This window comes from Plectropomus leopardus, chromosome 3 (assembly GCF_026936395.1).
Source record: "Plectropomus leopardus strain MGB_pleo_1.0 chromosome 3, ASM2693639v1, whole genome shotgun sequence".
NCBI classification, from domain to species: Eukaryota; Metazoa; Chordata; class Actinopteri; order Perciformes; family Serranidae; genus Plectropomus; species Plectropomus leopardus.
Genome location: NC_142178.1, coordinates 39,398,699 through 39,411,688, shown reverse-complemented (window position 1 = coordinate 39,411,688; position 12,990 = coordinate 39,398,699). Strand labels below are relative to the sequence as shown.

The 12,990-nt window shown below is 35.8% G+C and overlaps 1 protein-coding gene across 2 annotated transcripts in view; it reads right to left on the bottom strand.

Annotated features, from left to right (window-relative positions):
* LOC121938123 (UTP--glucose-1-phosphate uridylyltransferase-like) overlaps window positions 1-12,990 on the bottom strand; it is a 36,758-nt gene that overhangs the window by 2,477 nt on the left and 21,291 nt on the right. For both annotated transcript variants that reach the window (XM_088075045.1, XM_088075044.1), the window contains exons 6-8: window positions 1,438-1,735; window positions 1,155-1,352; window positions 802-1,044 (exon numbers count right to left, since the gene is read on the bottom strand). In XM_088075045.1, the coding sequence (XP_087931171.1) occupies window positions 802-1,044; window positions 1,155-1,352; window positions 1,438-1,735 (739 nt within the window). The remainder of the gene's footprint in view (window positions 1-801; window positions 1,045-1,154; window positions 1,353-1,437; window positions 1,736-12,990) is intronic.

The window sequence follows — 12,990 nt, the reverse complement described above, 5'->3', positions numbered from 1 at the left end:
GGTAAAGTGATTCACACTGGGGACTGTTTTTGTACTTTTAGTATACGTACGGGTCAACGGGTCAGAGTGCATGAAACAGCATCAATATAGAGCTCATAAAAAAGTGGCAGTGAATGATCCCCTGCACCCCCGACAGAGGTCCTGGCTAAGACCCTCATGTCCTAAAGTCTAATAAATTAATTCCTAGAATTGACCTAAAATCCTAAAAACCCTTTAAATACTTTATTATTGTATGTTGTGAAAAATCCTGCAGAAACATCGTAGCGTAGTGTGTTGTGTTGCCCAAAATCATGAAAAAGACAAAGTATTATGCCATCGCAATTAATAACAAAACCTCACAGTATTGTCGTCAAAAATCAAAAAAAAAGTCATAGTACACCATGTCGCCCAAATTATGTCATAGTATAGTATGTTGCCTGAAATCACGAAAAAAGTCAGTATTTTATGTCATCAAAAACAAAAATCACAGTACACACATCAAAAATCATTAAATAAAGTAATTGGCTAGTATTGTGTCAAAAATTATAAAAAAAAGGTTGTATTGTATTTCGTCTAAAATATATAAAAAACAACAGTATAATGAGTCGCTTGAAATGATGTAAAAACGTCTCAATATAGCGTGTTGCCTGAAATCATGTAAAAACCTCGTCACAGTGTAGTATGTCTTCAAAAATCAGGAAAAAAACAAATACTAAAGTATGTTGTCAAAAATCATGAAAAGACATCATAGTGTAGCACATCTGACAAAAAACCGCGGCGGTGTTGAAATGTCGCTGCTCGTGTTGTCCGGTCGGCGCTCACCTTGGTGAAGGAGCTGCCCAGCTTGACGTGCGGCGTGGTGGGGAACTCCCTCCTCTTGCTCATGGTGAGCGAGCCGGCGTCCAGGCTGTACAGGTTGGACATCACCAGAAGCAGGTCGGACGACGTCTTCACCGGCAGGAAGCGGCTGCGAGGGACATTCACACCCATGGCGTTATCGAAGCTCTTGATTGCAGCGCCCACGGCCGTCTCCAACTGGATGACGTTCAAACCGCCGTCCAGCGTCTGCAGAGACGTTTAGGGAGTTGGGGTTAAGGTCGGAAACGGCCGCATCAGGTGAGTTTTTGTTGGCTCGTGCAACATAAATTCATAAAAGCAGCTTTAACGTCAGTCACCTTTGGGTTGACGATGATCTCCAGGTCCATGGCGTTTTTCTCGTGCAGCCTCTTGATGGCGGGCAGAGAGATCCAGAGGTTGTTGGTGTTGAAGATCTTGAACTTGGTGACGGACTTGAACTCGTCCACGTGGGCCTTCGGCACCTGCGCGATCTCCAGCAGCCTCAGGTGATCCTCGTACTGGATCAGCGTACCGCCCTGCAGAGAGGAGGAGACGGGGAGCACTGAGAGGCTGAGCAGAAAGACGTCTGATCTCACCGACATCGTGAAAACCTGCGCTGACCTTGACGTCCGCTCTGGTTTTGTCGGTGACCTCCATGATGAACTCGCAGCGTCTGTCGGCCGGCTGGCTCATCAGGTGGTTTAGGATGAAGAGGTCGACGGTGGCGCCCAGGTTGTCGATGTTGGACACAAAGATGTACTCCTTCCCCTCAGCGATGAGTTTGTCCAGCAGGCCGCTGTTGGAGAAGCTGGCGTAGACGTCTCCGTGTCCCGGCGGGTACCAGGCCTCCCCGTTCTCTCCGCTCATCCCCATGTTTTTGGCGATTGGCAGCAGCGACTCTTTATTGATTCTCGGATACCTGCACGGTACGGGACAAATTCACTTGAAACAAATTTTGTTTTATAATGCAAAAATTTGGCATACCAGAAATGTTAAAAATGACCTTTCTAAAATTTCACCTTTTTTAATGATTTTAGGTCCCTAATAATAGCTAAATTGGATAAGACTGAAAAAAAGCAAGTCATGAAATGACATTTCCCAAAAACTGCTAAAAAAAAGCTCAAAACTGCATAAAAGTGCGTGCTGAGACACGCCATAGCATAGAAAGCTGCAAAAATTGCTAAAAAAGCCATAATATGGCATGTTGAAAAAATGACCAAAAAAAAAAAAGCAAGGCTATAGTATGGCGAAAATGTCAAAAAATTACATTTTCCAAAAACTGCTAAAAACAGCTCAAAACAGCATTAAACAGCGTGCCGAAACACGCCGTAGCATAGAAAGGTGCAAAAATTACTAAAATAGCCATAATTTGGCATGTTGAAAAAATGACTAAAAAAAAAAAGCAAGGCTATAGTATGGCGAAAATGTCAAAAAATGACATTTCCCAAAAACTGCTAAAAACAGCTGAAAACTGCATGAAATAGGATGCCGAGACACGCCATAGCATAGAAAGTTGCAAAAATTGCTAAAAAAGCCATAATATGGCATGTTGAAAAGATGACCCAAAAAAAAAAGCAAGGCTATAGTATGGCGAAAGTGTCAAAAAATGACGTTTTCCAAAAACTGCTAAAAACAGCTCAAAACAGCATTAAACAGCGTGCCGAAACACGCCATAGCATAGAAAGGTGCAAAAATTACTAAAATAGCCATAATATGGCATGTTGAAAAAATGACTAAAAAAAAAAAAGCAAGCCTATAGTATGGCGAAAATGTCAAAAAATGACACTTCCCAAAAACTGCTAAAAACAGCTCAAACCAGCATTAAATAGCGTGCCGAAACACGCCATAGTATAGGAAGTTGCAAAAATTGCTAAAAAAAGCCATAATATGGCATGTTGAAAAGATGACTAAAAAAAGCAAGGCTATAGTATGGCGAAAATGTCAAAAAATGACATTTCCCAAAAAATGCTAAAAACAGCTGAAAACTGCATGAAATAGGATGCCAAGACATGCCATAGCATAGAAAGTTGCAAAAATTGCTAAAAAAAGCCATAATATGGCATGTTGAAAAAATGACCAAAAAAAAAAGCAAGGCTATAGTATGGCGAAAATGTCAAAAAATGACATTTCCCAAAAACTGCTAAAAACAGCTCAAAACAGCATTAAATAGCGTGCCGAAACACGCCATAGTATAGGAAGTTGCAAAAATTGCTAAAAAAGCCATAATATGGCATGTTGAAAAAATGACCAAAAAAAAAAGCAAGGCTATAGTATGGCGAAATTGCCAAAAAATGACATTTTCCAAAAACTGCTAAAAACAGCTGAAAACTGCAAAAAATAGTGTGCCGAGACATGCCATAGCATAGAAAGTTCCTAAAACAGCCAAAAACATCATAATATGGCATGTTGAAAAAATGACCAAAAAAAAAAAAGCAAGGCTATAGTATGGCGAAAATGACAAAAAATGACATTTACCAAAAAATACTAAACACAGCTCAAAACAGCATTAAACAGCGTGCCGAAACAAGCCATAGCATACAAAGTTGCAAAAATTACTAAAACAGACATAATTTGGCATGTTGAAAAAATGACCAAAAAAAAAAAAAGCAAGGCTATAGTATGGCGAAAATGTCAAAAAATGACATTTTCCAAAAACTGCTAAAAACAGCTGAAAACTGCATGAAATAGGATGTTGGGACATGCCATAGCATAGAAAGTTCCTAAAACAGCCCAAAACACCATAATATGGCATGTTGAAAAAATGACCAAAAAGAAAAAAGCAAGGCTATAGTATGGCGAAAGTGTCAAAAAATGACGTTTTCCAAAAACTGCTAAAAACAGCTCAAAACAGCATTAAACAGCATGCCGAAAAACGCCATAGAATAGAAAGTTGCAAAAATTGCTAAAAAAGCCATAATATGGCATGTTGAAAAAATGACCAAAAAAAAAAAGCAAGGCTATAGTATGGCGAAAATGTCAAAAAATGACATTTCCCAAAAACTGCTAAAAACAGCTGAAAACAGCATTAAATAGCGTGCCGAAACACGCCATAGTATAGGAAGTTGCAAAAATTGCTAAAAAAGCCATAATATGGCATGTTGAAAAGATGACCAAAAAAAAAAGCAAGGCTATAGTATGGCGAAAGTGTCAAAAAATGACGTTTTCCAAAAACTGCTAAAAACAGCTCAAAACAGCATTAAACAGCATGCCGAAAAACGCCATAGAATAGAAAGTTGCAAAAATTGCTAAAAAAGCCATAATATGGCATGTTGAAAAAATAACTAAAAAAAAAAGCAAGGCTATAGTATGGCAAAAATGTCAAAAAATGACATTTCCCAAAAACTGCTAAAAACAGCTGAAAACTGCAAAAAATAGTGTGCCGAGACACGCAATAGCATAGAAAGTTCCTAAAACAGCCCAAAACACCATAATATGGCACGTTGAAAAAATGACTAAAAAAAAAAAAGCAAGGCTATAGTATGGCGAAAATGTCAAAAAATGACATTTCCCAAAAACTGCTAAAAACAGCTCAAAACTGCATGAAATAGGATGCCGGGACATGCCATAGCATAGAAAGTTGCAAAAATTGCTAAAAAAAGCCATAATATGGCATGTTGAAAAGATGACCCAAAAAAAAAAGCAAGGCTATAGTATGGCGAAAATGTCAAAAAATGACGTTTTCCAAAAACTGCTAAAAACAGCTCAAAACAGCATTAAACAGCATGCTGAAAAACGCCATAGAATAGAAAGTTGCAAAAATTGCTAAAAAAGCCATAATACTGCATGTTGAAAAAATGACCAAAAAAAAAAGCAAGGCTATAGTATGGCGAAAATGTCAAAAAATGACACTTCCCAAAAACTGCTAAAAACAGCTCAAACCAGCATTAAATAGCGTGCCAAAACACGCCATAGTATAGGAAGTTGCAAAAATTGCTGAAAAAGCCATAATATGGCATGTTGAAAAAATAACCAAAAAAAAAAGCAAGGCTATAGTATGGCAAAAATGTCAAAAAATGACATTTCCCAAAAACTGCTAAAAACAGCTGAAAACTGCAAAAAATAGTGTGCCGAGACATGCCATAGCATAGAAAGTTCCTAAAACAGCAAAAAACACCAAAATATGACATGTTGAAAAAATAACCAAAAAAAAAAAGCAAGGCTATAGTATGGCGAAAATGTCAAAAAATGACATTTCCCAAAAACTGCTAAAAACAGCTGAAAACAGCATTAAATAGCGTACCGAAGCACGCCATAGAATAGAAAGTTGCAAAAATTGCTAAAAAAGCCAAAATATGGCATGTTGAAAAAATGACCAAAAAAAAAAAGCAAGGCTATAGTATGGCGAAAATGTCAAAAAATGACATTTCCCAAAAACTGCTAAAAACAGCTGAAAACTGCATGAAATAGGATGCCGGGACATGCCATAGCATAGAAAGTTGCAAAAATTGCTAAAAAAGCCATAATATGGCATGTTGAAAAAATGACCAAAAAAAAAAAAGCAAGGCTATAGTATGGCGAAAATGTCAAAAAATGACATTTCCCAAAAACTGCTAAAAACAGCTGAAAACAGCATTAAAAAGGATGCCGAAAAACACGCCATAGCATAGAAAGTTGCAAAAATTGCTAAAAAAGCCATAATATGGCATGTTGAAAAAATGACCAAAAAAAAAAAAAGAAAGGCAATAGTATGGCGAAAATGTCAAAAATGACATTTCCAAAAAATGCTAAAACAGCTGAAAACTGCATGAAATAGGATGCCGAGACACACCATAGCATAGAAAGTTGCAAAAATTGCTAAAAAAGCCATAATATGGCATGTTGAAAAATGACCAAAAAAAAAGCAAGGCTATAGTATGGCGAAAATGTCAAAAAATGACGTTTTCCAAAAACTGCTAAAAACAGCTCAAAACAGCATTAAACAGCATGCCGAAAAACGCCATAGAATAGAAAGTTGCAAAAATTGCTAAAAAGCCATAATATGGCATGTTGAAAAAATAACTAAAAAAAAAAGCAAGGCTATAGTATGGCGAAAGTGTCAAAAAATGACGTTTCCCACAGAATGCTAAAAACAGCTGAAAACTGCGAAAAATAGTGTGCCGAGACACGCCATAGCATAGAAAGTTCCTAAAACAGCCAAAAACACCATAATATGACATGTTGAAAAAATGACCAAAAAAAAAAAGCAAGGCTATAGTATGGCGAAAATGTCAAAAAATGACATTTCCCAAAAACTGCCAAAAACAGCTGAAAACTGCATGAAATAGGATGCCGAGACACGCCATAGCATAGAAAGTTGCAAAAATTGCTAAAAAAGCCATAATATGGCATGTTGAAAAGATGACCCAAAAAAAAAAGCAAGGCTATAGTATGGCGAAAATGTCAAAAAATGACGTTTTCCAAAAACTGCTAAAAACAGCTCAAAACAGCATTAAACAGCATGCCGAAACAAGCCATAGCATAGAAAGTTGCAAAAATTGCTAAAAAAGCCATAATATGACATGTTGAAAAAATGACCAAAAAAAAAAAAGCAAGGCTATAGTATGGCGAAAATGTCAAAAAATGACACTTCCCAAAAACTGCTAAAAACAGCTCAAACCAGCATTAAATAGCGTGCCGAAACACGCCATAGTATAGGAAGTTGCAAAAATTGCTAAAAAAGCCATAATATGGCATGTTGAAAAAATAACCAAAAAAAAAAAAGCAAGGCTATAGTATGGCGAAAATGTCAAAAAATGACATTTCCCAAAAAATGCTAAAAACAGCTGAAAACTGCAAAAAATAGTGTGCCGAGACACGCCATAGCATAGAAAGTTCCTAAAACAGCCAAAAACACCATAATATGACATGTTGAAAAAATGACCAAAAAAAAAAAAGCAAGGCTATAGTATGGCGAAAATGTCAAAAAATGACATTTCCCAAAACTGCTAAAACAGCTGAAAACAGCATTAAATAGCGTGCCATCAAGCACGCCATAGAATAGAAAGTTGCAAAAATTGCTAAAAAAGCCAAAATATGGCATGTTGAAAAAATGACCAAAAAAAAAAAGCAAGGCTATAGTATGGCGAAAATGTCAAAAAATGACATTTCCCAAAAACTGCTAAAAACAGCTGAAAACTGCATGAAATAGGATGCCGAGACATGCCATAGCATAGAAAGTTGCAAAAATTGCTAAAAAAGCCATAATATGGCATGTTGAAAAAATGACCAAAAAAAAAAAAGCAAGGCTATAGTATGGCGAAAATGTCAAAAAATGACATTTCCCAAAAACTGCTAAAAACAGCTGAAAACAGCATTAAATAGCGTGCCGAAACACGCCATAGTATAGGAAGTTGCAAAAATTGCTAAAAAAGCCATAATATGGCATGTTGAAAAAATGACCAAAAAAAAAAAGCAAGGCTATAGTATGGCGAAAATGTCAAAAAATGACATTTCCCAAAAACTGCTAAAAACAGCTGAAAACAGCATTAAATAGCGTGCCGAAACACGCCATAGCATAGAAAGTTGCAAAAATTGCTAAAAAAGCCATAATATGACATGTTGAAAAGATGACCCAAAAAGAAAGCAAGGCTATAGTATGGCGAAAATGTCAAAAAATGACATTTCCCAAAAAATGCTAAAAACAGCTGAAAACTGCATGAAATAGGATGCCGAGACACACCATAGCATAGAAAGTTGCAAAAATTGCTAAAAAAAGCCATAATATGGCATGTTGAAAAAATGACCAAAAAAAAAAAGCAAGGCTATAGTATGGCGAAAATGTCAAAAAATGACATTTACCAAAAACTGCTAAAAACAGCTGAAAACTGCAAAAATAGCGTGCGAGACACGCCAAAGCATCGAAAGCTGCAAAAATTGCTAAAAAAGCCATAATATGGCATGTTGAAAAAATGACCCAAAAAAAAAAGCAAGGCTATAGTATGGCGAAAATGTCAAAAAATGACGTTTCCCACAGAATGCTAAAAACAGCTGAAAACTGCGAAAAATAGCGTGCCGAGACACGCCATAGCATAGAAAGTCGCAAAAATTGCTAAAAAAGCCATAATATGGCATGTTGAAAAAATGACCCAAAAAAAAAGCAAGGCTATAGTATGGCGAAAATGTCAAAAATGACATTTCCCAAAAACTGCTATAAACAGCTGAAAACTGCATGAAATAGTGTGCCGAAACACACCATAGCATAGAAAGTTTCTAAAACAGCCAAAAACACCATAATTTGGTATGTTGAAAAAATGACCAAAAAAAAAAGCAAGGCTATAGTATGGCGAAAATGTCAAAAAATGACATTTCCCAAAAAATGCTAAAAACAGCTCAAAACAGCATTAAGCAGCGTGCCGAAACAAGCCATAGCATCGAAAGTTGCAAAAATTACTAAAACAGACATAATTTGGCATGTTGAAAAAATGACCAAAAAAAAAAAGCAAGGCTATAGTATGGCGAAAACGTCAAAAAATTACATTTTCCAAAAACTGCTAAAAACAGCTCAAAACAGCATTAAACAGCGTGCCGAAGCACGCCATAGAATAGAAAGTTGCAAAAATTGCTAAAAAAGCCATAATATGGCATGTTGAAAAAATGAAGAAAATAAAAAGCAAGGCTATAGTATGGCTTAAAATGTCAAAAAATGACATTACCCAAAAACTGCTAAAAACAGCTGAAAACTGCATAAAATAGCATGCCGAGAGACGCCATAGCATAGCAAGTTGCAAAATTAGCTAAATACGCCATAATACTGCATGTTGAAAAAGGGACCAAAAAAAAGCAAGGCTATAGTATGGCGAAAATGTCAAAAAATGACATTCCCCAAAAACTGCTAAAAACAGCTGAAAACTGCATGAAATAGCGTGCCGAGACATGCCACAGCATAGAAAGTTGCAAAAATTGCTAAAAAAAGCCATAATACTGCATGTTGAAAAGATGACCCCAAAAAAAGCAAGGCTATAGTATGGCGAAAGTGTCAAAAAATGACGTTTTCCAAAAACTGCTAAAAACAGCTCAAAACAGCATTAAACAGCATGCCGAAAAACGCCATAGAATAGAAAGTTGCAAAAATTGCTAAAAAAGCCATAATATGGCATGTTGAAAAAATAACTAAAAAAAAAAGCAAGGCTATAGTATGGCGAAAATGTCAAAAAATGACACTTCCCAAAAACTGCTAAAAACAGCTGAAAACTGCAAAAAATAGTGTGCCGAGACACGCCATAGCATAGAAAGTTCCTAAAACAGCCAAAAACATCATAATATGGCATGTTGAAAAAATGACCAAAAAAAAAAAAAGCAAGGCTATAGTATGGTGAAAATGTCAAAAAATGACATTTCCCAAAAACTGTCAAAAACAGCTGAAAACTACATAAAATAGCGTGCCGAGACACGTCATAGCATAGAAAGTTGCAAAAATTGCTAAAAAAGCCATAATATGGCATGTTGAAAAGATGACCCAAAAAAAAAAGCAAGGCTATAGTATGGCGAAAATGTCAAAAAATGACATTTCCCAAAAACTGCTATAAACAGCTGAAAACTGCATGAAATAGTGTGCCGAAACACACCATAGCATAGAAAGTTTCTAAAACAGCCAAAAACACCATAATTTGGTATGTTGAAAAAATGACCAAAAAAAAAAAAGCAAGGCTATAGTATGGCGAAAATGTCAAAAAATGACATTTCCCAAAAAATGCTAAAAACAGCTCAAAACAGCATTAAGCAGCGTGCCGAAACAAGCCATAGCATCGAAAGTTGCAAAAATTACTAAAACAGACATAATTTGGCATGTTGAAAAAATGACCAAAAAAAAAAAGCAAGGCTATAGTATGGCGAAAACGTCAAAAAATTACATTTTCTAAAAACTGCTAAAAACAGCTCAAAACAGCATTAAACAGCGTGCCGAAGCACGCCATAGAATAGAAAGTTGCAAAAATTGCTAAAAAAGCCATAATATGGCATGTTGAAAAAATGAAGAAAATAAAAAAGCAAGGCTATAGTATGGCGAAAATGTCAAAAAATGACATTTACCAAAAACTGCTAAAAACAGCTGAAAACTGCAAAAAATAGCGTGCCGAGACACGCCATAGCATCGAAAGCTGCAAAAATTGCTAAAAAAGCCATAATATGGCATGTTGAAAAAATGACCAAAAAAAAAAAAAGCAAGGCTATAGTATGGCGAAAATGTCAAAAAATGACATTTCCCAAAAACAGCTAAAAACAGCTGAAAACTGCATGAAATAGCGTGCCGAGACATGCCACAGCATAGAAAGTTGCAAAAATTGCTAAAAAAAGCCATAATATGGCATGTTGAAAAAATGACCAAAAAAAAAAAAGCAAGGCTATAGTATGGCGAAAATGTCAAAAAATGACATTTTCCAAAAACAGCTAAAAACAGCTCAAAACAGCATTAAACAGCGCGCCGAAGCACGCCATAGCATAGAAAGTTGCAAAAATTACTAAAACAGACATAATTTGGCATGTTGAAAAGATGACTAAAAAAAAAAAAAGCAAGGCTATAGTATGGCGAAAATGTCAAAAAATGACATTCACCAGAAACTGCTGCTTAAGAGTTTCCACCATTCCACAATTGTTTTCTTTGACACCCCAAGACCAGCCAATGAGGACAGAGGGACAGAGGGACAGTGGAGACAGCGATGATGACGAGGATCTCCAGCTAAAGAGGAACAACAGATCACTGAGTGTGCTTTTGGGGGCTTTTCATGATATTGTCTTCGAGTGCTTAGATCTTGTGTAAGAAGGTTTATGCAACTCTCGTGAAAAAAAAAATGTACTTGTTGCTTTTGATTTATGCTTTTGATGTTTCTGTCTTTGAATAAAGCCTGCCTCCAGCAGTTTTAACCTTTTTCTACCATCCCTGTGAGTTCGTCTTTTCATCATTTTGAGAATCTGGTATGTGGCTAATAAAAGACAAAATCAAGGCAAAAAAGAAACAGGTTGCTGGACAAGTCATATCTTGACAGTTTTCGACATACTTTAGGTTAGAATTGTTGATCGTTTTCTCAATTCTAAATTAGTATAGTATGTCTAAAAATGTCAAAATATAACAGTAAAAACCACATTAAATAGCGTGCCGAAACACACCATAGCATAGAAAGTTGCAAAAATTGCTAAAAAAAAGCCATAATACTGCATGTTGAAAAAATGACCCAAAAAAAAAGCAAGGCTATAGTATGGCGAAAATGTCAAAAAATGACATTTTCCAAAAACTGCTAAAAACAGCTCAAAACAGCATTAAACAGCGTGCCGAAGCACGCCATAGAATAGAAAGTTGCAAAAATTGCTAAAAAAGCCATAATATGGCATGTTGAAAAAATGAAGAAAATAAAAAAGCAAGGCTATAGTATGGCGAAAATGTCAAAAAATGACACTTCCCAAAAACTGCTAAAAACAGCTCAAACCAGCATTAAATAGGATGCCGAGACACGCCATAGCATAGAAAGTTGCAAAAATTGCTAAAAAAGCCATAATATGGCATGTTGAAAAAATGACCAAAAAAAAAAAAGCAAGGCTATAGTATGGCGAAAGTGTCAAAAAATTACAATTCCCAAAAACTGCGAAAAACAGCTGAAAACAGCATTAAACAGCGTGCCGAAACATGCCATAGCATAGAAAGTTGCAAAAATTGCTAAAAAAGCCATAATATGGCATGTTGAAAAAATGACCGAAAAGAAAAAAGCAAGGCTATAGTATGGCGAAAATGTCAAAAAATGACATTTCCCAAAAACTGCTAAAAACAGCTGAAAACTGCATGAAATAGGATGCCGAGACACGCCATAGCATAGAAAGTTGCAAAAATTGCTAAAAAAGCCAGAATATGGCATGTTGAAAAAATGACCGAAAAGAAAAAAGCAAGGCTATAGTATGGCGAAAATGTCAAAAAATGACATTTCCCAAAAACTGCTATAAACAGCTGAAAACTGCATGAAATAGTGTGCCGAAACACACCATAGCATAGAAAGTTTCTAAAACAGCCAAAAACACCATAATTTGGTATGTTGAAAAAATGACCAAAAAAAAAAAAGCAAGGCTATAGTATGGCGAAAATGTCAAAAAATGACATTTCCCAAAAAATGCTAAAAACAGCTCAAAACAGCATTAAGCAGCGTGCCGAAACAAGCCATAGCATAGAAAGTTGCAAAAATTACTAAAACAGACATAATTTGGCATGTTGAAAAAATGACCAAAAAAAAAAAAGCAAGGCTATAGTATGGCGAAATTGTCAAAAAATGACACTTCCCAAAAACTGTTAAAAACAGCTCAAACCAGCATTAAACAGCATGCCGAAGCACGCTATAGCATAGAAAGTTGCAAAAATTGCTAAAAAAGCCATAATATGGCATGTTGAAAAAATGACCAAAAAAACAAAAGCAAGGCTATAGTATGGCGAAAATGTCAAAAAATGACATTTTCTAAAAACTGCTAAAAACAGCTCAAAACAGCATTAAACAGCGTGCCGAAACATGCCATAGAATAGAAAGTTGCAAAAATTGCTAAAAACGCCATAATATGGCATGTTGAAAAAATGACCAAAAAAAAAAGCAAGGCTATAGTATGGCGAAAATGTCAAAAAATGACATTTTCCAAAAACTGCTAAAAACAGCTCAAAACAGCATTAAACAGCGTGCCGAAGCACGCCATAGAATAGAAAGTTGCAAAAATTGCTAAAAAAGCCATAATATGGCATGTTGAAAAAATGACCCCAAAAAAAAAGCAAGGCTATAGTATGGCGAAAATGTCAAAAAATGACATTTCCCAAAAAATGCTAAAAACAGCTCAAAACAGCATTAAACAGCGTACCGAAACAAGCCATAGTATACAAAGTTGCAAAAATTACTAAAACAGACATAATTTGGCATGTTGAAAAAATGACCCAAAAAAAAAAGAAAGGCAATAGAATGGCGAAAATGAAAAAAAATAACGTTTCCAAAAACTGCTAAAAACAGCTCAAAACAGCATTAAACAGCGTGCCGAAGCACGCCATAGAATAGAAAGTTGCAAAAATTGCTAAAAAAGCCATAATATGGCATGTTGAAAAAATGAAGAAAATAAAAAAGCAAGGCTATAGTATGGCGAAAATGTCAAAAAATGACGTTTTCCAAAAACTGCTAAAAACAGCTCAAAACAGCATTAAACAGCATGCCGAAGCACGCTATAGCATAGAAAGTTGCAAAAATT